Below are 21942 nucleotides of genomic sequence, written 5' to 3'. Positions count from 1 at the left end.
CACCATTGACAAGAGTTCATTAAGAAGAGCGCGGTGGCCTTTTCGAGGGCACCGTGGGAGGTCTTCCATCTATCACAGCGTAAGGGCGTCTTGACGGGAGCACGGCACAGCTGCTGCCGTGTGTTGCCACGAAGGAAAAGCAACTTCTTGCGCTGGCAGTGCTGAAGAGCCAAAGCTTTTTGTGTACATCCCCCAGATGGAGTAAGTGATCAGTGGACTTTTGAGTAAGAATCTACCGCTACATGTTGATGTAACTTAATGGCGATAGCCCCCGCGGCTTAAAGGACTTGTGTTTGGGTTGTCCTTCCCTACATGCGGTCCAACTCCTCAATGGAATTTCATTGAATTTGGCACTAACGTGCGCCTGGGCTACAGGTGGAACTGATTATAACTTGGTGGTCAAAGGTCACTGTGACCTCAAGGCCACCCCATCCTCGTGAGCACTATATCTCAGGAACACCTTGGGCTCGTCCACTCGAGGATGAACAGAAAAGCTTTGTGACAAGGATGATGTATTCGGAGCTCTGCTGATGGTTTGAATTGGTGTGCCCTTCACTGCCTCCCGGATGAGCGGGGTCATGGCCTTAACCCCCCCTCACCTCCAAGCACCTCGTTTGGAAATCTTGAGAACACCGTGTGGAATGAAACCAGGCAGCTTTTATTTTCAGATTCAGATTCAACTTTATTGTCATTGCACATAGCAAAGTACTTTGACAACGAAATGTAGTTTGCATCGGTCCAGAGTGCAAAAGAAGCAGTTAAGGTGCAGTGCAGTGTGATGGTAATATTATAGACAGTATAAACAGTATAATATGCAGAAATATGATAGGCAGCATCGACAGTTTTGACAGTAAAAAAAAACTGTCCCTGAGCCTGCTGGTCTTGGAACGGAGGTTTCTGTAGCGCCTCCCAGAGGGGAGGAGGGCAAAGGGTCGGTGGTTGGGGTGAGTGGGGTCCCTGATGATGCTTTGCGCTTAAGGTGGGTGGACTCAATGGCAGGAAGTGGAGTACCGGTGATGCGTTGGGCGGTTTTCACCACCCTCTGCAGAGCTTTCCTGTCTGAGGCAGAGCAGTTGCCGTACCAAACCGTGATGCAGTTTGTCAGGATGCTCTTGATGGTGGAGCGGTAGAAGTTCCCCAGTGTCAGAGGAGACATGTGGATCTTCTTCAGTGTCCTCAGTCAGAAGAAACGCTGGTGTGCCTTCTTGACCAGGGTGGAGGTGTTGAGGGTCCAAGAGAGGTCCTGTGAGATGTGGAAACCCAGCAACATGAAGCTGGAGACACGCTCGACCTCCGTTCCATTGATATGGATGGGGGAGTGTGTGCAGCACTTTTTCTTCCTGACAAATGAAAAACCGTCGTGTATAAATTAACTTTCAGCTTTTTTTTGCTCGCTATCTCAAAATTAACTTTGTCGTCTTCTTTCCCGCTCTAAATGTGTTTAATCCAGACTGAGCTTGGAGTCAGGAGGCCTCTAAAAATAGAAGCACTGGTCTGAGGATTTATAACCGGTCAGGTTATTATTATGTAAGCGCTCCACTAACCTCACTAGAACTCAAGAGTAAACAAATGTTTCCAAAGTGAGCAAAAGCCGAGAAGAAGCACTGAAGCTGAATGAATTATAGTGATTACAAAGCTTCACATGAAGCTGGTCTGCATTAAAAGAGTCAGAAAAGCCAACTGTGACAATTCTGAGGAAGAAGCGTAAAAGAAAGAAGAAATACGAATCATTCATTCATTTGATTCATGAATCAATAATTCTCTCTTCAGTTGAACTGTTTCTTCCTCTGAGTAGAATAAGTAGACATTCTCGAGCAGAAACATGATTTCATGCAGCACACAAATTATTCATTTTCCAAGCAAAAGTACACTTAGATGTATTTAACTGCGTTTAAAAGTCACTCCTAATAATACGTAACGCCAAACCAATCTTTCTTGTTCACCCCAGGAGAGGATGAAAATATCGGCGCTGGACGCTGCAAATAGTGACGGAGTGAAGAAAGAAAAAAGAGACGGGAGAAAGAGAGAGAAAGAGACAGAGGGAGAGAGAGAGAGAGAGAGAGAGAGAGAGAGAGAGAGAGAGAGAGAGAGAGATAAAAGGACATAATGCTAGCCGAGAGAAGAAAGAGGGTGACAAGAGACGGGTGAAATCAATTAAACCGAATAGGAGAAAAGAAAGGGAGGGGGGTGGAAAATGATGAAAGTAAAGTGCAAGTAGCAAAGCTGATGAGGGACAGGCAGCCAGATATCAACAAGAGACGAGCGATGAAAGACGTTGTGCTGCGGCGGACTCAAAGCAGCAGAGCTATGACAGAGAAGAGCGAGCATATAAAGCTTAATTATGTGTAATAAGTTGCATACGTCTGCTTCGCCCTCATTGTCCGCCCTCACTTTTCTGTGTCATCGCTCGCTGACGTCGCGAATACGTTCAGTGTTTGTGCGTCCAGTTCCTTTCCTCGTTATCACTTGGCTCCAGGTATGACTCAGAGGTCTGTCTTTGAGCGATGACAGATTTCTGTTCACAAAGCACCGAACCGCCACCCCATAATAAAAGTCTGTAGGTTACGCTGTGGTTGCCATGGAGTCTCCCGGGGTGACGGGCAGAGAATAGAGAGCCGTTTCTGTAATTGGAGGAGATTGTGCATGATTACACGCACACACACACATGCACACACACACACACACACACACACACACACACACACACACACACACAGTTATAGTAAAAGGCTGCAGGTCAAAGGTAACAGTGTGGGCGGACAGTGAATGCCAGTTTTATTAAACTCAATATCACAAATCACAGATTTGGTTCAAGTCCAATCAGTCCTTGAAAAAAAGAAGTGCATTCAAGGAAGGGTTACCTTGAGTTAGCTTGGGTAAGCTTGAGTTAGCTTGGGTTACCTTGAGTTATCTTGGGTTACCTTGAGTTATCTTGGGTAAGCTTGAGTTAAGTCCATGAGAAAATGACTCTATTTCTCTCTTGATTTATTCCCTCAGTAAACATTGTAAACAAGTTGTCTTCAATGCAGCATTATGTTCATTTTGTTTGTTTTGTAACAATGGTGGCGTCATTGTGCACTGACAAAACCGGTAATTGAGCTGTATCATCACTTTGATCCTTTGTGAGCCCAGCGTATCGTGATTTGATTTCTTAGTGTTCAACGTCTCCCAGGTGGAAACTGAGAGAGGTAAAAAATTGCCTTGGTAATTCAAATATATTTCTTTTGTACCTAAATGAATAGTAACGTTTTTCTTCTTTTTTTTCATATCTGATGGTCATATTATATATTTACATACGTACATGAAATGTGGTCGCTGCATTTGACCCATCCTAAGTTCAGTGTCTTGCTCAAAGACACTTCCACAGAGAGACCAGGGATGGAACCGGCTACCTATACGGTGATATTTATAGACAAATGCATCAAATCAGGTACCAAAGTACTGGAGCATGCCACACGGTGTGATTCATTGCCTGATAGAAGCCAATCTCGTGGTCCCATAGAAAACGTTTTCGAGCTCTCCACTCGCCCTTGCATTTTTCTGACGCTTAATCTCGGTGAAAACAGGTTTCATTGTACATGGGGATGCGTGTCATGCCGCTGTGTCAAAGGAAGCTTTTGAAAATGTAAAAGCAATCTAGTCTGACGGACGTTTTGACACTCATTGTCTTGAACTGGCACAGGCACGCACGTGAAATCATTTGCTCTATTATGGACGTTTACTGATACCTACACACTCTCGATTGTTGTGTAATATAATGTTATCTCTTCTATTTTCCCGTTGACACATACACGCGCACAACTGCACACACACACACACACACACACACACACACCGCAAGAATGGTCAGGAATGCTTTCAATTGTCACTCCCCCGTTACACGATGAATTGGTGATTTGGAAGATTATTATTCAAAATTGAAATACGGTCTTATTGTTCAAACTTAAATGTCCATCTGTCCATCATTCTTTTCTTCTGTGGAGTACAAAGGACGAAAAGCTACTTAAAAGTTAGTTGAAAGCGAATGCAGGGGATTGTCCCTCAGGCCAATCGAGAAGCTGAAAAGTTTGACATTTACAATGACGCCTATAAAACTATTAAACCTAAAACCATCAAATGTGGAAACAGTAACCACCGTATGAGCACGGCAAGGGGTTCACATCTGCGGCCAATGTTGAGACCAGAAACATACTGATACCGTCAGTGGTTCTATGGTTTCCACTGGTGAAAATACAAATGGGGCCACACGAGGGGCACACAGTAAAAAGCTGCTGTTTACAGACGGCTCATTACAGCAGCTCACATTTTGGAAAGCGTGGCCGTTTGCAATTACAGCCTTAGCGCTCAGCTCAACCCACTGAGCTCCCCGGTGGATTTTGAAAAAAGTTTTACCCCAAGCCGAGGAGTGCGTGAATATCCTTCCGCCCTCCAGGCGGATGCACCGCGACACGCTTTGATGGGATGAAAGTGTCCTTGCGGCGCCGTTTACTTTATGTCCAACAGCGTCATTGGGTTTACCGTCGTCACCGCACTCCGAGTGACAGATTCATTATTGCTCTCTTCTTCACAGTTTAAGTCACAGCTCTGTGCATCCGCCCGGGTGACCGACTGAGGCGCTCACCGGCTCCCTCCCTCCCTCGCCCTCCTCCTCCCTTCCTCCAGGGCTCTCACTTCCTCAGATTTAAGATGGCACAACTTTAGAGCGTGCTAATGGAGCGTTAATCCACAGCCCTACTGTGTCCTCTCCTCCCATCTCCTCCCTTGTCCTGTCTTCTGCTCATGTTTCCTCTTCTCTCACGCTCTTTTCAAACCCCAGTACTTGGATTTTGTATTTGCTCGCTCAGCACTTTCCCTCACTTGCCCTGTATATTCTAATGACACTGCGGTGGTGATGTTTGCAGTGTCCTTGAAAAAAAGTTCTACGAGGGCTAGCCGGAGGTTCCTCAGACCCCGGGCATTAATTTTTCAAGTTGTTTGGAAGACCGTGGATGGACCAGACATGATACGCTGACAACAAGCTTTGAGAGACAATGCGTGGCGACTACATTGTTGCACCAGGAGAGTGGATTCTAACGCGCTCTTGTGTGTGTCTGTGCAGACGGAAAGGTGTACGCGCTGGGAGGGATGGGAGCCGACACCACGCCGCAGGCCATGGTGAGGGTCTACGAGGCGGAGAAGGACCAGTGGCAGCCTGTGACCTCCATGCCTACGCCGCGGTACGGAGCCACGCCCTTCGTACGAGGAAACAAGATCTTCATGATGGGTAGGAAACCAGATCTAATCAGTTTCTCTTTTTTTTATCTTGCCATTTCTTACCGTTCGTTTCCATCCCAGGGGTCTGTCGTTATAGTCCCAGACCTTTTTAAAATCATGGCATTGATAGTGAACCAAAAAGATTTGAGCTAAATTGTTTCTTTTTTTCTTTCTTAGTTTCTTTTTGTTTGGAAGTAGAACTAATGTGTGTTTTCATTGATTGATCCCCCACTTTGGTCCAGACCAATATATATATCAAAATATCTTGATTACAATTACATGTGAACTGAGGATGAAGGAGGAACCCTTCCTCTGATCCTTGAGGTTTTTTTCAAGAAGGGAAACACATGATGCATTGATTGTGTTTTTAATTAAATCCCTCCAGCTGCTTTGTGTTGCAGCAACGGCACATCTGGTAGCTTGTCCCTGTAGAAAATAAATGATACAAAAAGCCAAAGACTACGTAGCTTTCTTGCATTTGTGATATTCTTCAGTCAGCTCAGGTCTGATCCTGTTGGGGGTAAAGCCGTGTCAGCATTTCTTTTAGCATGTTTACAGCAACAACATCTTCCTATCGATAGTCAGTATTTGTGACAGCTGCATTTCTAGAAAATTCACGTGCCAGAAAACCTTTTTGTGTTACTAAGACGACAGTAACGGTGCGTCCTGCCACTACAATAGCTGTGGCGAAACCCTATATTCAGTCAGGTTTTTAGTGCTCAACTTCTATGTTTTATAGCACTTTTCATCCAGGTTGGTGCAGTGCAGAGCGCTTCATCCATGACTGATAAGATAGAACAACTGTGGACCAAAAAAGTTATTTAATTTCACCAAAACGTGCAAGACAATTATAAAAATGTAATTTAATCCAATGAAGAGCTATGATAAGTGATAAAACAGTGTGAACCAAAACTAGTTTAATTAAAATAAAAAAATGGATAATGATGATTGAACTTAAGTCCAATAATATGAAATCCCCAAAAAAGACAAAACAATAATATAAACCGTTCGTTATGTCCATAAACGTTAAACAGGGACACGCGTTCAGTCACCTTCTCAAGGACACCGATCGCTGAAGACATATTTGAAGTTCAGTTCTCAGGCTGTGTGTGGTGTTCAGGGACCGTTTCCACCTCTCGGCACAATCACTGCTTAGAGAGTGGATGAAGGGTTGGTCACTGTAAGTTCCAAAACGTCTCCCTAAAGGTCATGGCTGCGCATCGTCCAGTCTGTGGCTGAGTGTGTGCTGTTATATCTGTGAAAGGACCCGTCTCTCACAGTCTGGGCTCAGTATTGATCAGAAGGAAGGCTGCAGGTAGAAGCTTCTCCCGGGAAGAGGAAACAAACCAATGTGTGTGTGCAGATCCTGTTCTTTCTTTGGTTGTCAACCCCTTGTTTCCCATCCACGATCAGAGGTAACATTAGCTCTCATTGTGCCTCTCTATGGAGGCAGTTATTGCTCGTTGACACTCGGTCACAATTTCGCTCCGCTGCGGCGAGAGAGAAAATTGGAATCACACAAGAACGTGCGATCATTTCATCTCGCCGCGGAGGCGCTTTCGCAGAAAGGAAAGAGATGTATTTATTTTGCTGCACGCGAACGGCAACAACGCCGTCCTCATTCGGCACAAAGTACCCGTGGCCTCCCGAGAGCACGGGCAGAGCACGGTGCTTTGTTTCTCCCGCGCTACACTCGCTGCTGATGTGCACCGGACTTCACCACCGGCAGGCGGAGGAAACATCAAACGGTTGATGTCGAGTATGAGAACAATCAGACGGGACGGATTGTTTCTCAACATGATCTAATCCCTTCCTGTCACCCTGTGTTGCTTGGGCTGAACCAGGCCGGTGCCTGGTTGATGGTATGAAACTAATGCTAATGTCGTAGCATGTGGTTAACGCTGTCACTCAACTGGAGGTTCATCAGGCAATGAATCAATTTACTTCGGGCAGAAATGACGTCATGCTTTGTCTTCAAATAAGCATGTTCATAATGTAATCTAAGTTACAACCGTTTGGTTTCTCAGGAGACTGCAACGCCGGCCCCCTGAGCAACAGTCCTGTGTTTCTCTGCCCCCCCCCCCTCCCGCCTGTACAGGCTATTATCACTCTTACGAGGGTAACGTGTGTATTCTCCAACCTATCTCCCCATGTTGCTTTCTGTCAGAGTGAATAATGGGGACAACAGTTTTTGAAATTGGTCCAGTATTGAGAGCGAGCGCTGTAACCAGCAGCAGCCGCCCAAAGAGCAACTAATGTCACGGTACATTTAGCTTTTGTCACTGACAGACTGATTTTAATACCAGTTTGCCTTATCCTCTCCGTTTCTCGTTGTGATGTGTGTCCAAGTCCCGCTCGAGAAATCTGAAGATCAGACAGCGACAGGTCCCTCTGTTTTCAGTGTTCTTCCCCTGAGGTTATAAGGTCATATTCCCCCCCTGGCCCGTCAAGACACCGAGGGGAGACCTGGCGGGTTGTAAAGATCTTGCAGAGTTTCCTGTACAGTGCCGGTTATTTTGCTGCAGACATTGACATTTGTGTGTTTGACCTTGAGCGAATTATACCGGCAGCGCACAGACCCAATAAAATATTCCTCAAACATTGTCATCAGGGTGCTGTCAACTTGATCACTTCTGGGGACAAAAGAGGACGCTGCAGGCTCTTCCCTCATACAGCGCGTAGGCGTTACTCCCAAATGTCAGCTTATTGTCTGCTATAGTTCCACAATAATTTCACCATTTCTGCATTCTGGCCATCAATCACTGCGCTGCCAGGAGAGAGGGCAAAAATCAATGCACGTCCTCGTCTCTTGACACGTTCAGCACTAGAAAAGATTCACGACAGCAGCGTGATGAAGAGCCGACAACAGGACCACGGGAAATTACCTCTCTGCATATCGAACTACGACGGACTTTAAGATGGGATGGCTTTTATGCATTAATATTCAATATGCACTCTCTGGGGAGAGCCAGACGATGTTACAGTAAAAGAAGACCCTCAAACAATCGGTGAATATTAAACAGTGATTCACACACAAACAATATCAATTGTACAGAGTATTTAATTTAAGTATCTCAGACATGTTGTTTTAAATCAGTGTGTGAATACATGGTTATTAAGGGGCAATACTGGGAATAAATATGATTTTTGTTTGTATTATATACTAAGAGCCGGTCCAGGGTGGTCACACTTGACCGGGTTGAGAATGAAAAGCTGATAAAAATTAAATGAATATTCTTCTTTTGGAAGAATAAAGAATCTAGCTCTATTTCTAGGAAGAGTAACAATGCAGGTCGGTGAGATTCATTCAGGCATCGAGCAAACAATAAGCCAAGCTACTAATATTTGCGTATCATATTACTTTTACACATGAAAACTGAGCTAGCAGAAGTTTGATATTTGAAGTCTCACTAAAAAACTTTTTTTTTAAATGTTATAGTGTAGAGACCAATGATTCCCAGCTTTAAAAACACAATGATGTCTTGATTATTCTGTTGATGTTTAGCCTGGGTCTCTTTGGGTCTTTGTTGCTCTGTTTTCTTTTACGTAGGGTCAGTCGAAGAGGCTGAAGCTGAATTATGTTTCCATCACTTGATCATATTTTCATCTTCATTTGTTTTGTTGTTTGTCTTGTGGTTAAGAAATATTGTTTCTTTTTACAATCAGCACTTGAAATGATGAAAGCACTTACGAATGGCAAGACAGTGCAACATGGAAACCATACGCTGAGTTTCATTTTCACTTCTTTACTGCAGGTTTCATTCTTTTCATCAAACTCAAGTGGAGTCGCCACTTGATGGAAGGAGAAGCAGGTGTTATCCCCATCACTTGTTTTATTACTTTATCCACGAGAAAATAGTTCAACCTTTTACATCATTCAAAATGATCTGAACTTCTCTATACGCGTTTTACAGACACCTGTGGCTTAAAACATTGTGATATTTTGGCCAACGCGCTTATTTCCTTTCTGTCAAACACTGCGATGAGGATTGACTCTGAGCAGTTGCTAGGCAACCAGTGGGGACACCAGGAAGTGAATGTTTTCCAGCCCCGTGAGCAGATTGTTATTTCATTAGTGAGCTTTCCGTGAGCCCCTCGTCGCTGTGCTAAGCTAACCGTAGCCTTAAAGTATATCAAACTACTCCAGAGACCCCACACAAAGATCATAACTTTGAGCACACATCAGTTGAATTGCTCTTCTGATCCATAATCACACGCCGAGTCTCTCAACTGAACGATGTTAGTGCGGCTTTTCTGGCTTCTTTAGACAGTGAAATAGAAATATCATGGACTTTATTTGGGTCTTTGTTGTAGTTTTTTCAGTAGGGTCAGTCGACTTTGCATTTCTACTTAAGGAGACTGAAGCTGAATTCATCTTTAAACCATTATGTTTCCATTACTTCGTCATATTTTGGTATTTGCTTGTTTTGTTGTTTGTCTCGTGGTTCAGAAATACCGTTTCTTTTCACAATCAGCACTTGACATAATGAAGGCACTTACGAATGGCAAGGCATTATTATTAGTTTTCTTTTCATAAAAATAGTCATAAAATAAATACAAAAATAAAGTATCTAAATTCTTGTGCACACAATCTGAGTCGAGGTTTTTCCGCCGCGATGCCGGAGGCTGAACAGAGAAAAGATTCACGTGCAGACGCACGTACTGTAGCATCTTATCGGGTGTTCTTGAATGAGCGAACGTGGGTTTATGCTTTTCTATTAAGGCAACAGCACCTTTACTGTGGCTGCAAAGTCAGATAAGGAATCCCCACAAAGACAAACGGCCTCACCTCCGCAGCTCTTATACGACTGAAGCTGCATGCCAGTTAACGGCAGATAATTCAGAAACGGTCCTTGTTTATAGGGGCCGGCATCTTCAACCTTCATCTGCAAGGACAATCTCTCACACAGCAGGAACAGCGGGAGTGTAACTGTAACAACACGCAGCCTGCGAGAACACAAGCCGGAACAGGTTGCATCAACACGTTTCGAGCAATAGCAACAAATAAACACAAAAAATGAACTATTCATGATCCTGCTTCTGTTTAGGAGGTGAGAGGAGAGAGCGACCCGGTGAGGTGTTTGCTTTGCCCTGTTCAGAAGCATCAAATCTCTCTAGAAGGCGCCGTCCTTTGATTTTAATGATGCCTGTTTGCTATGTTACGGTGTAATTTGTTCCATTAAATTAGATGAAATTGGAAAAAAAGATTATCCGACTACGTGACTCATTTTCGACTGCAGTCCCCGGGCCGGCGGGGTGGCACATAAACACATAACAGGAGCTGCAGCAGACAGATGACTCCTCAGTACTGAGCTTCTTCACTTCAAATTGCAGGATCGTGGCTCCGGAGTATCGTGGGAACCCTCAATGACTGAGTTTGCATCTCATATTCCACTATTATTCTGACATGATGACAATATTTCATTTGGTTCATGTAAATGTCCGGAAATCGCCTTATTTTGGCGTTTGTGGGACATGCCGATAATAGACTGGCCGTTGCAGGTTCCAGTCTTGTGGGAAAAGAGGAGGAAACAAGAATCTCCTCCTCTTGACAGGTTAGAGTCCATTAAATGTTACTTTGCGTGTGATATGTTGCTGACGGAAAACCGTGTATTAAAGAGCCGGACTTCCGACTGTTCGGTGTGTTGTTTTGGACGGTGAACCTGCGCGTTGACCGGACGACTCCCTGCTATCACCATAGCAGCGCTTGTTACTTTACTTGTGATCAGAGGAAATAAATTGCGAGAACGAGAGAAGTTGTCGAACTGAGTTCTTCCGGAGGCTCGACCAGGTTTCCAATAATTGTTACACGCCAACCGAGCATCCTTTGGCCATGTAAACAGTGCATTCTGGAATATAATAGGCCTTTTCCCTGTCTACGAGCAGCTCTGTGCGCTGAACGCAGAGCTGAAGGAGAGATGCATGCTCCACTACTAAGCCGTGGCAAAGGACTCGCATGCCAACAGGTTTTTGGACACGAGCCAGTACCGCAACCCCCCATGCTTTCAGGGGGTCGTTTTACGTTAATCGGAATATGAACAGATGCATGTAAACAGCTCTTTAGGTATATATTGCCTTTTTTTAATGAGCAGGAATATCTGCTGCATGTAAACTATCCATTCCCATACAGAATACACTTTACAATCTGCCTCTTTTAATTCTATTTTCCTGTGGATGTTTGAGTGTATACTGCACATTCATATGATAATCAACACATCTTTTTGCTCTGAAGCGTCCTCCTTTCTCTCACGCCTCTCTGGCTCTAATGCTTCCCACTCAGTTCGACTCTGTGTCTCGCTGCTGCTATCGATCTCCGTGCCTCCCGGCCCACTCCCGCTGACCCGCTTCCACTTTCTTCTCTCACTCCTCCACATTCTCCTCGCTTCACCGTATTACTTTTTGCACAATTTCTCTTGTGTCATGCTCTCATTTCCCCCTCCCCCCTCTGCCTCTTTTCTTCTTCGTTTCTGTATTCTTCTCTCCTCCCAGTTCTCCTCTCCCCTCCCCTTTTTGTTTTTCTGTGTCATCGTTTTCGCCCTCACCGCTCTGCTCACGTTGTCCAGCAACTTGCCTCTCAACCTCCCACCCGTTCTCCATCATTCACAATCCTGTATGCTCCCTCTCTCGCCACTTCACTCTCCCACTGCTGTTATATTTTACAAGGTTAAGTTATGATTTGTGAAAGTAAACAACTTGTAGGCGTCCGAGGGGAGCTCCCCCGCTCTGTGCTCTTTGCTTTCAGTCTGAAATGAAATGTGGTCGCGGTGCCGGCCCGCGCCCGCCCGCCAGACTTTGACATAAATGCCAAGAAAACTTTGTGACGGGAGCAGGGGGATTAAAAGCAAGGAAAAGAAAACAGGACACAGGAAACGAGGACAAACCCCAAATCTGTATTCGCAAATCTCTGGCTGTGCTCATATAAATGCTAATCATACTGGGGCTGTGCTCCGTGTTGATGACACATCTTTATGATGATACAGAAGCTATTTGTTGCTGGTGATGTTGAAGGTTGTCGCTGTAAACAGGCCTGTGTCTAAGTGCTAAATTAACAGCATCGCACCATCGGTAAAGCGTTGCGCCCCTGATTTAGAATATTCTCCTTCCTCCTCCAGGCGGTCGGCAGGGAAAGATGCCGGTGACGGCGCTGGAGGCCTTCGACCTGGAGACGAAGAGCTGGACGCGCTACCCCTGCATCCCGAGCCGGAGGGCCTTTTCCTGCTGCGCCACCAACGAGCGGAGCTTCTTCAGCCTGGGGGGCCTCCAGCAACCGGGGCCGCACAACTTCTACTCCAGGCCTCACTTCGTCAGCACCATGGAGGAGTACGATCTGGATCAAGGTATATTATTATTATTGTGTGTATAAGTCTCGCTGAGCAAAATGGAAAACCTCAAGCAAGCACGCCCGGAGGAGAGCTGGTTAGCTGTCGGCGGAGGCCGGTGGACGGGCGGCAGAGGCTTGTGATGTGTTAGTAAATGTGTGTGGGACTAAACACACAGCAGGACCGACACTTCCTGTTCGGACGAAGTGTTGAACAGTCAACACGAAGCGCTACGCAGCGCATAGAATGATGGGATAGGTGTCGGCCAAAAACAACAGAGGAAGAGACAGATCATTACTTGCGATCTTCATTTTATTATGTTGTGCGTTACGAGACAACAATCTGACTTCCAGGAATTTCCTTTTTCTTGTGACGGAAACGGATACCACTCGTCGCAATAATTACATCCAAAAATAGGAAAAAACCCTTATTTGGGATTTTGTGGTAATATTAAATGTAAAAAAAATATTTCACGAAAAAAAAAGAAAAAAGATGAGTTTGAATACTGATTTAGACATTGATTACCACGGCAACCGTTAAAGCTTCAAAGCATCCGGAGCAGCCTTCATATTTATAGAGGTAATTCCTTCTTAGTTTGATTCTCTCGGATACACGAGAGAAGAAGAAGAATCTGCTTTTGTGTGCAGCCCAAAATAATAAATAGTTGTTGTTGTTGTTGTTCCTTAGTGTACTCTCCCCTGGAGCACGTTGAATAAAGCTCATAACAGAGGAAGATTATGCATTTGTTGAGTCAGATCATATCAACGCTGATGGTGATGCTGATCCACAACGTCCTCTGCTGCACCAGATTTCTGACCAGTGAAATAAAAGAAATACATGCTGCGGTGGTAATGCATTGTGGGTAGTACGTCGACGGATTTTAGATGAGGCGAGCGCACCAGTTGCTATAAATCTGTGAGCTGTACTCATCCCTTCTACTTTAAGGCTGCGTTTTGCTGCACTGTGCAGGTTTAGCATCATTGTGGAGGACAGGGTGATTTCTGCTGTGATAGGCTTTATAATTTACAACCATTAGCTGCAAATCCCATTTTAACCACCGTGAATACAGACCAGAGTGGCTTCATCGTGCATTAGGCTGTAATTATGTCTGCTATTAACAAGGAGGAGACATCTGATGCTCCAGATGGATTTCAGCCGCTCTGAGGGAAAAGTATAATCTTTCTGATGAAGATGGAGGCAAATCGTGTCCCTCTTGGTGCAATGGAAATTTTAAGTGAATTTTAGGGGATTACCATGTTTTATGTAACTCCGCCGCCGGCTAAAGGATGAATCAACACCGAAGCCTCTCGTATGATGGCAGAAGGGTTAAGCATTGCCTTTGTGCACAGCAGCAATACTGATACATATCAAATGTTGTAAGTTATATTTAATAGCGAGTTGATGCTGTCAGCATAATGTTGTAGTGTGTTTGATCTTTATAGGAGAATGTCCTCTTGTATGGCAATGTATGCAGCCAGGTCTGACTGTCTAGGTCCTGCAAATGGTAGGAAGGAGATTAGTCTGACAGTTGGCTGTCACAGATGGTGAGGCGGAAGTCCGACTGGAACACTGTCAGCAGACAATTCATAATGGCCCATTTACGCATGGCAACACCTTTGATCATTCGTCAAGAGTCACAGTTTGGGATAGATGAAGACTTTCCTCCATCGATCCACTTTCCAGAGTATTCCACTTGTTCCTCCCAGAAGCCCTTTTTTTTGTTCTTCCTGGTGGACCCAGTCCAGACGAGGTACATAATCTCTCCACTTCTGGGTCTCCTCCGATGCCTCCTACCAGTCGGACTTGCCTGGAAAACCTCTGAAGGGAGGCCCCCAGCAGGCCTCCTGATCAGATGCCTGAACCACACCTCTGCTGGCCTCATTCGATGAGGCTCGACTCGGAGCTCCCTCCGGATGTATGAGCTCCTCACCCCATTCATCGCTCAGGCTGAGCCCAGCCGCCCTATAAAAGACACAAATTTCAACTGCTTGTTTCCACGATTCTCATTCTTTCAGTGTCTACCAAGAGATCATGACCAGAGGTAAGTGTTTGGAACTGGTGGATTGGTAAATCCAGAGCTTTGCCCTCTGGCTCAGCAACAGCGGTCCAGTGCAACACCTGCAGATCACTGCTGAAGTCAGACCTGGGAGTGGAGCTGGCCGCCGAGTGCCTGTCGGCTGAACACTAAGTAGATCGGTATTGGGACCGGGTGCATTGTGAGCCAGGGGGGTGGATACGACAGGCTGGCTGAAAGCTCCGTTTATGGTCGCCGTAGCGGAGCCTTTGCAAGGCGCTCACGCCAGAGAATGATGTAATCATGACCTGGCAAAAGGGGTTGCAGCACTTGGTCGTGCATCTCTGAATTTTAGTAACTTGCACCATTTACATGGATTTCAGTCAGACGGCTAATTTGTTTTTAGCTGCTTAGGAAGCAGAGGGCTTAAATTTCTTTATTTAAAAGAAATATTTTGCGGACAAATCAAACAGTTTACAGGATGTTCAACCTTTGTTTCTTCATAATGCATTTAATACTTGACTTCTTATTTTACAGGGCTTCTACTAAGGCAATAGAAAACTCTGACAGTGTCAGATATTAAAATGATGATAACCATCAGTCAGTTTTTCATTGGCCCCACAAAAGCATGTGTTTACATTCACACTACAAGCTCTCTTGTGTGATGTTGTTATGGTGCCACACAGTCCACAGAGGGAGGACATCAGGGAGGAGACTGAGGCAACAAAATGTTGGGCCTTCGGACCGGACACTTGTGAGTTATTTGTTCCCTCCGACAGCAACTGCACTTCGATAATCGTGTCAAACAATCCAGAGAAAGAACATAGGATCAAAATGGATGTCTAACTAAAGATATCATCTTTTTTTATGACCTGTTTTGGTTCCTCTTCGTCAAAACCAAGTTCCTACAATAACCACGATGCAACACGGCCACCAGCTGCTCCCTCAGAGGTTCAGGTGCGTCTCGCCTCAAGCAGCGACTTCATTCTAACTCCACTCCGCCAGATTCTTTTTCTTTTCAAACTTGTAGTCTTCAGACTCAAGTGATCATTTTTCATTAGACTTTACACGGCCTCCCTCTGGAGTCCCAGCATGCTTTACACAACTTCATTCAGTAGCGCTCTTTTAACACCTGTAAGCAGACCTGGATGTTTACAATCGCTCGATTTCCTCTTTCCCTGTGGGGATCCTTCTCTCTCCAAGCAGGCATCACATCAGATGTGTGACCTGTGTTGTTCTGGAAGGACGAAAAAAGTTACAAAATTCCCACAATGACCCACCTCTATAAAATACGACATGAAATGTACAACTGCTATGTCAAAGTACAGGCCAGTGTCATCACATCCTGCCCCGCTGACAGATGGAGGAATTATGTTTCCTGTCAAACTCACATGTTGCTCACAAGCTCCTGTGATGTGTGTAACTCTCAATAAAATATCAAAGAGTGCACCAGAAAACAAACAAACGCATACAATGATTTATCCTACAATAATAACCGTTGGAAGGGCTCATGTTGCTTCCATGTCTTGACTTTTACAGATACGGTTTTTAGTCTTTGGAGACACTTAGTATTTTTTATCATAACCTTGGAGTACACGCTCTTACATGAAGAAGAACCGATAATATAAATTTAGAATGTGTGGGCATGCAGCGAAATACTGTGTGTGTGAGTGCACACTTTGAGGGTGAGGTGTGAAGTCTCTTTTAACATACATGACGGACATATGGTGGGATGTGTATTTTGCTCCTGAGGCAGAATGGTGTCTGTCCCACGGAGCCCGGATGCTGTTAGATTCAGTCGGTGTCTCAAAAGATCCTCACAAACGTCGTGATGATTCACCGTCTTACGCAGGTACGTGGATGGCCTTTGTTCAAAGTGAGTCGTGATTTGACGCAGCTTGAGTGCAATCCAAAGGGTTGAAGGAGAAAAACAGGATCCAGGCCTCTCAGCTTCCCCACCAGAGCTGTAGCCGACGGTTGTTTGGAGCCCATTATTTAAGGGGGCCTGGTGTGAAGCGCAGTGAAGTGGGCCAAGCCCAGGGCCTGCCAGCACTCTTTTTGATAATTCTGTAACCAGAGGCACCTGGTGCGCCCAGATACGGGGAAGGATCAGAAAGAATACCTGATCACACGTTGTGGTGGGTGTGTTAAGAGGCTGTGACAGCCGCAGCCAATCACATTCGCTGCTTTCATGCGGTTCGAAAACACAGAGCTGTCGCCCTGACAGTCTGAGACTCCTGCGGTGAGATTTCTTAAGAGAGGTGTCGGAGGAGATATTTCATGATCTTTTTGCTTCCTGTGGGTCTTCTGCAAGTGTTGAGTCAGCGGATCGGAAAATAGAAAAGTCTCAACATCTAATGGATGGATTTGCATAAAGTTTGTCCAGACATTCGCGGTTCTCAGAGGATTCATCCCAACGATTCCCGGACTTTTCCTCCAAAGCCCACACAAGGTTAACATGTGTACCTTTGGGTAAAATATGTCCCTCCCCTCACGATGGATTATAATCCTTCCGGTGACCCAGAAGAATGAAAAACGATAGCATGCTAATGCGCTAGATGATTTAACATGGTTCTATTTAGGACAGCCTCACAGAGCTGCTAGCTTGGCTGGAGACTCAAATATACAAAACAAATTATAGTTATGAGTACTTTTTTGCAGGATGTGAATATTGCACTGCTGTGGGTCAGAAGGGATCCTGGTGGTTGATGTAAAACTGTTAATAGATAGTTAGATAGTTAACAACAGACACACGTGTGTCTGTGTGTGCTGCATTTACGTGTAAACTCAAGTGAGTCTAACCTCTAGCCATCCATATTAACGAAGCATCTTTTGACACACACACACACACACACACACACACACACACACACACACACACACCACTGTAAATCCTTCCAGTCAGGTTTGATGTGTTTGGCTTTAAAGGATAACGGCCCTCTTCTTAACTATCAGGTCTCATTCTCACTTTGCCCTTGATAGCTGAAAGAGAAGTGAATGCAGCGCTGCCGATGCTGTCGCTCTGGAATACGTATTTCATCGACCTTGTTGCTCTGGAATACGTATTTCATTGAAGTTGATCCTCTGGAATACATATTTCATCGACCTTGTCCCTCGGGAATACGTATTTCATCGACCTTGTCGCTCTGGAATACATATTTTCTTTTGAGGCAAAGTCCTTTGACGGGGGTGGGAGGGTAACGGCTAAGTGGAAGCGCAGTGATCGACACACGGGAGCAGGTACACAAGCGTGCCTTTAAAGCAACAACAATGACAGCAACACCCAGCGCCTCCCAGTAAGACCCTCCGCGATTCAGATGCAGATAGAACAAGAGAGTAGAAACAGAAAAGACAAGAGAACAAGAGAGTAGAAACAGAAAAGACAAGAGAACAAGAGAGTAGAAACAGAAAAGACAAGAGAACAAGAGAGGGGCGAACCCCCCTGCAAGTAGAGTTTGGATTCATTTAGCTTGATTTAATGGCACAATGGAGTGTTGGATCAAATGTATCCAGAGGACAATCATACGCTGGAACGTGCACGAGAGCTGCTCTGTGATTATGCTCTTTAATAGAGGTTACGACCCTCTGGGCCTCTTACTAATACCGAGCAGGTTCATTACCAGTTCATTGTCGGAACGTTTTATACAAGGTGATTTGCATTTTAAATGTTCCCCACATCGACACATGCGGGAGAGTTGCTGCTGTTGGAAGAGTAGAGTATCTTCTACTAAAAAGAAAATGTTCTTCGAGGCATTAAGCGAAGACACCAGTGAAGACCACACAGCCTCATTTTCGGACCACATGGCCTGTAAACATCGGAAAGGCCTCAGAGCCACTGGATGGAGTTCAATAATGAGAGACCGGCTCCAAATTTTGTCTTATTCTGATGGCAAGCGTGCACGTAAGCGGCTTACTCCCTTCTCTTGTTGTTAATCCATAAGTATGATTATACAGTTTAGCCCAAACTAGGTACATACAAAAGCAACTAACACTGTAGAGATGCACTTGTCAATTTTCTTGGCCGATTATTTTCATTGCCGATTGGGGTGGGATTACTTTTAATACCCCATTACACGTAAGTAATAAGTAAAGTAGTATCACTTTTGAAAAGTACAAATTACACTTCTTGAGTCCACCACTGCCCCCTGTCCTTTATCCACCTGTCCCAGTGCGACTCTAATTGATGTAGACCTTATAGGAACTGTTTTCTGGGGGAATTGGAAACTCTACTGTACCCAACTAACTACAAGGAAAAGGGACACAACATCTGTACAATAATAAAAAATGTAACTGTAGTATGTCTAACTGGAGCAAAGCAGAACAATGAACGCTTGTGTGCATTTAGTATATCATAAAGCTACTTTACCTCATATAAATAGGGCGGTAATCATGGAAGTTATGGAGTTATGAGCCTGTCTTTGTCATAAGGTTGACTCGCAAATGAACTTCACTCATATTTTTCCAAAGTGGTGATTGGTCCCTTGGGGAGTCCTTCACTCTTGGTCTCCTTTTCTCTGTTTCGAGATCTCTTGGCGCTGCATCACAGTGTAAACACCACCTGAGGGCGGTCCGCTGCTCTCCCCAGCTTATAAATATCCTGCCCTTCGTCTTGCCATCCGAACTTGGTTCACCGGGTTGATTTGATATTTTCCATCCGTCGGCTCTCACGGCCTCACATCTCGCGGTTGTTGTTCGGCTGAAATTCATGTGTAAGTCAATGTGGATGTTTAAAGTTCACACAGGCGATGGAGCTTGAACCCCCCAAGCACGCCTGCAGATCTGCTTCCCAGAAAATGACATGCCAATCAAGCACAGCCGCTCCTCTGAGGGTAAAGATGCAGAGCTTTGATCTGCCAACAGATTGCTTATAGTGGGGGTTCATCGAAGATTCCTTTCCTGTTCCTACTCCCTCATTTCCTTCCTCACTTTTTTGGATCCCAGCTGACGGGACAGACGGTCGGCACAGATTATGTTGCAAAGTGAAGCGTTTACAGATTCCATTTTGAAAAGCCTGAATGCTTCGGCAGACAGATCTGAGCTTCAGCGGTTATGTCAAAGAATTTGGATAATTCCCATGACACGTGTATTCATGAGGACAGTCTGATCGATTGATGTGTCGACCGGCAAGAAATCCATTTTGAAGTTGCACTACAAAGCTCGAGCTCACAACAGTGCTAAGATGACTAATAGAAAGTCGCTTTTCAGCATCATCTGTTTTGTTCTTCTCCCCTCCAACCATATTGTGAAATCTAGATTTATAATCCTGTGTATTCTTGCAGTGATTATACATGGATATTGCATTGATTTACATGTTAATAAAATAACTACATATTCATGATTATTCACATTTGTTCCTTTGAGATACGAGGTCCAGACATACCAGTGACATACAGGATGCACAGGATTGCCCTAGTTTTATTCATAGATGGTAAATATGAAGTGGACGCAGTCATTATGGGATTGTCAACATGGCTTCGTCTTCCTTTTTCTTCTTTTTTTCACTAACCTGTAACAAAATAATGTTATACGAGATGCTGTGTAAGCTTGGTTGAGGTTGTAACAGTACTGTAAGTAGTGAGCTAGTTAGCTGTACAAGCTAATGTTTGCACATCATCACACTTTAATCCAACCCTTACACGTTAGCTAAAAAAGACACCACCGCCTCTTTATACACAGAGTATCACTCTTACAGCCCCATGTACATATCACACTGCTCCAGGAACTGAGAACTCCAAAGCTTGATAGCAACCACGCCAAGTTACTGGCAAAGATTTGACGATCGCTGTCAATTGTCATCGCGTGGGTGAATTTGAAGATTCGTTTGGCCTTTCAAAAAGTCTCCCAGAGTCTCCCCAGCCGTTTCCTTTTGAGCGTTTTGCTCTCTCATCCTGTCCATTCACACAGTCCACCTCCTCTCTCTTTCACCTCACCATCCAACTCCCCCGGCCTCTCACTTTTTAAATGTCTCCCTCCTCTGCTTCCCATGTCCTTGAACTTTCAATTCCCTCTCACCGCTGCCCTCTGTGGCCCTGCTCTTGTCACACTTCTTTCACACTCTCATCCTTTGGGGTGTACAGCTACCCAGGAAGCAGAAACACCGAGCACATTCCAGTGGAAACTGCTTCTAGTGAACCATCTGTCCGTGTCTAATCATTCTTAGTGGAGGATTTATCACCAGATTTTTTTGCTTTAGTTTTTCCTCATTACTCAAGCAGATTAGCATTTACTTTACATTTATATATTCATTACATAAAGCAATGAAACGGACAGCTTCGCTTTCACCAAGGGCCCTGTTGGTGAGTCTTTGCGGGCGCAGGCGCCAATGATGGAGGCAGGCGCCATCCGTCTGCATGTGATGCCCCGTGCTAGGCCTTTACGAAACCAGGCATTATCAATTCACTCCATGAGGCACTTCTACCCGTGTGCATTTCTTTCTTCCATATTGCGCGAGGTAGCCTGAGGAACGCAAGACTCAGCTGCCGCAACTCACCGCCGGCTTTATTGTATGGCCTCGAGGAGAGTGTGTTGCTCATTGGGAGGAAGTGACTTTCTTTTTCCCGTCATTATCTCAGTGTGCAGACAGCATCAGCCTCGGGTCGCCGGCCGATAAGCAGACGGGTTACTGAGAGGCAAAGTGTCAACAGTGTCTGTATGTGTGCATTATGGGTTGTATTCATTCAGTCACACAATATGGCTGCAGTCACACCTGGTGGAGAGCTGCACTCTGCTGAGGTTACATTTCTATTTATACACCCTATATGTTTATATACTACAGTTTTAACATTGGTCTTCCATTTGTCGCCTCTAAAAAAAAGGGCCAAAACGTACACTAGAAGCGTTTTACATGATCAGTTTAAGTCAATTATTTAAACAAGGAATGATTTTGTCAGTTTTTTACTGTATAATCATTTGTATATATCCTAAAAGCTCAAATAGAAAGCAGAGATGTTGATGGTTATACTTCCGTAATCGAAGTTATTTCTTGCTGCATAGCGAGATCAATATATTGAACCCATAAAAACAATCAATTTCACAAACCATTTCACTACCGCTGCGTTATTTATATCTAATCCACGTTTCGCTGCATCTGCTCCCCGTGTCGACACTGATTACCAGACAATTACACAGTAATCAGCTCGGTTGACATTAGTGTTTTTTTCTTCAGTGCCTGGTGATTAGAAGAGAAGTTCAGTGTGTGAAATGTCAAAGAAGCCCGCTCTAAAAGCGCTGCCTCTATTTGTATTTGTCTGTGTATTCTGTTTTCCTTTCCTGCTCTCTCACTCTGTGTTACTCTCCATCCACCACATCCCCCTCTTTCAGCTGATGCTGATAATGAGTTTCATTACTAAAAGTCTC

General features: G+C 44.8%; 1 protein-coding gene across 1 annotated transcript in view; it reads left to right on the top strand.

The window, feature by feature from the left end:
* Positions 1-21942, top strand: part of klhdc8b (kelch domain containing 8B) — a 103867-nt gene that overhangs the window by 52636 nt on the left and 29289 nt on the right. Inside the window, exons 2-3 of the mRNA XM_068597287.1 lie at positions 5099-5263; positions 12366-12590. Coding sequence (XP_068453388.1) covers positions 5099-5263; positions 12366-12590 — 390 coding nt within the window. The remainder of the gene's footprint in view (positions 1-5098; positions 5264-12365; positions 12591-21942) is intronic.

Source organism: Clinocottus analis, unplaced genomic scaffold (assembly GCF_023055335.1).
Source record: "Clinocottus analis isolate CAN_PGR_092001 unplaced genomic scaffold, fCliAna1.0.p SCAF_4, whole genome shotgun sequence".
Classification (NCBI taxonomy): Eukaryota; Metazoa; Chordata; class Actinopteri; order Perciformes; family Cottidae; genus Clinocottus; species Clinocottus analis.
Note: the sequence above shows the minus strand (reverse complement) of the source record. Positions and strands in the feature narration are given on the sequence as shown.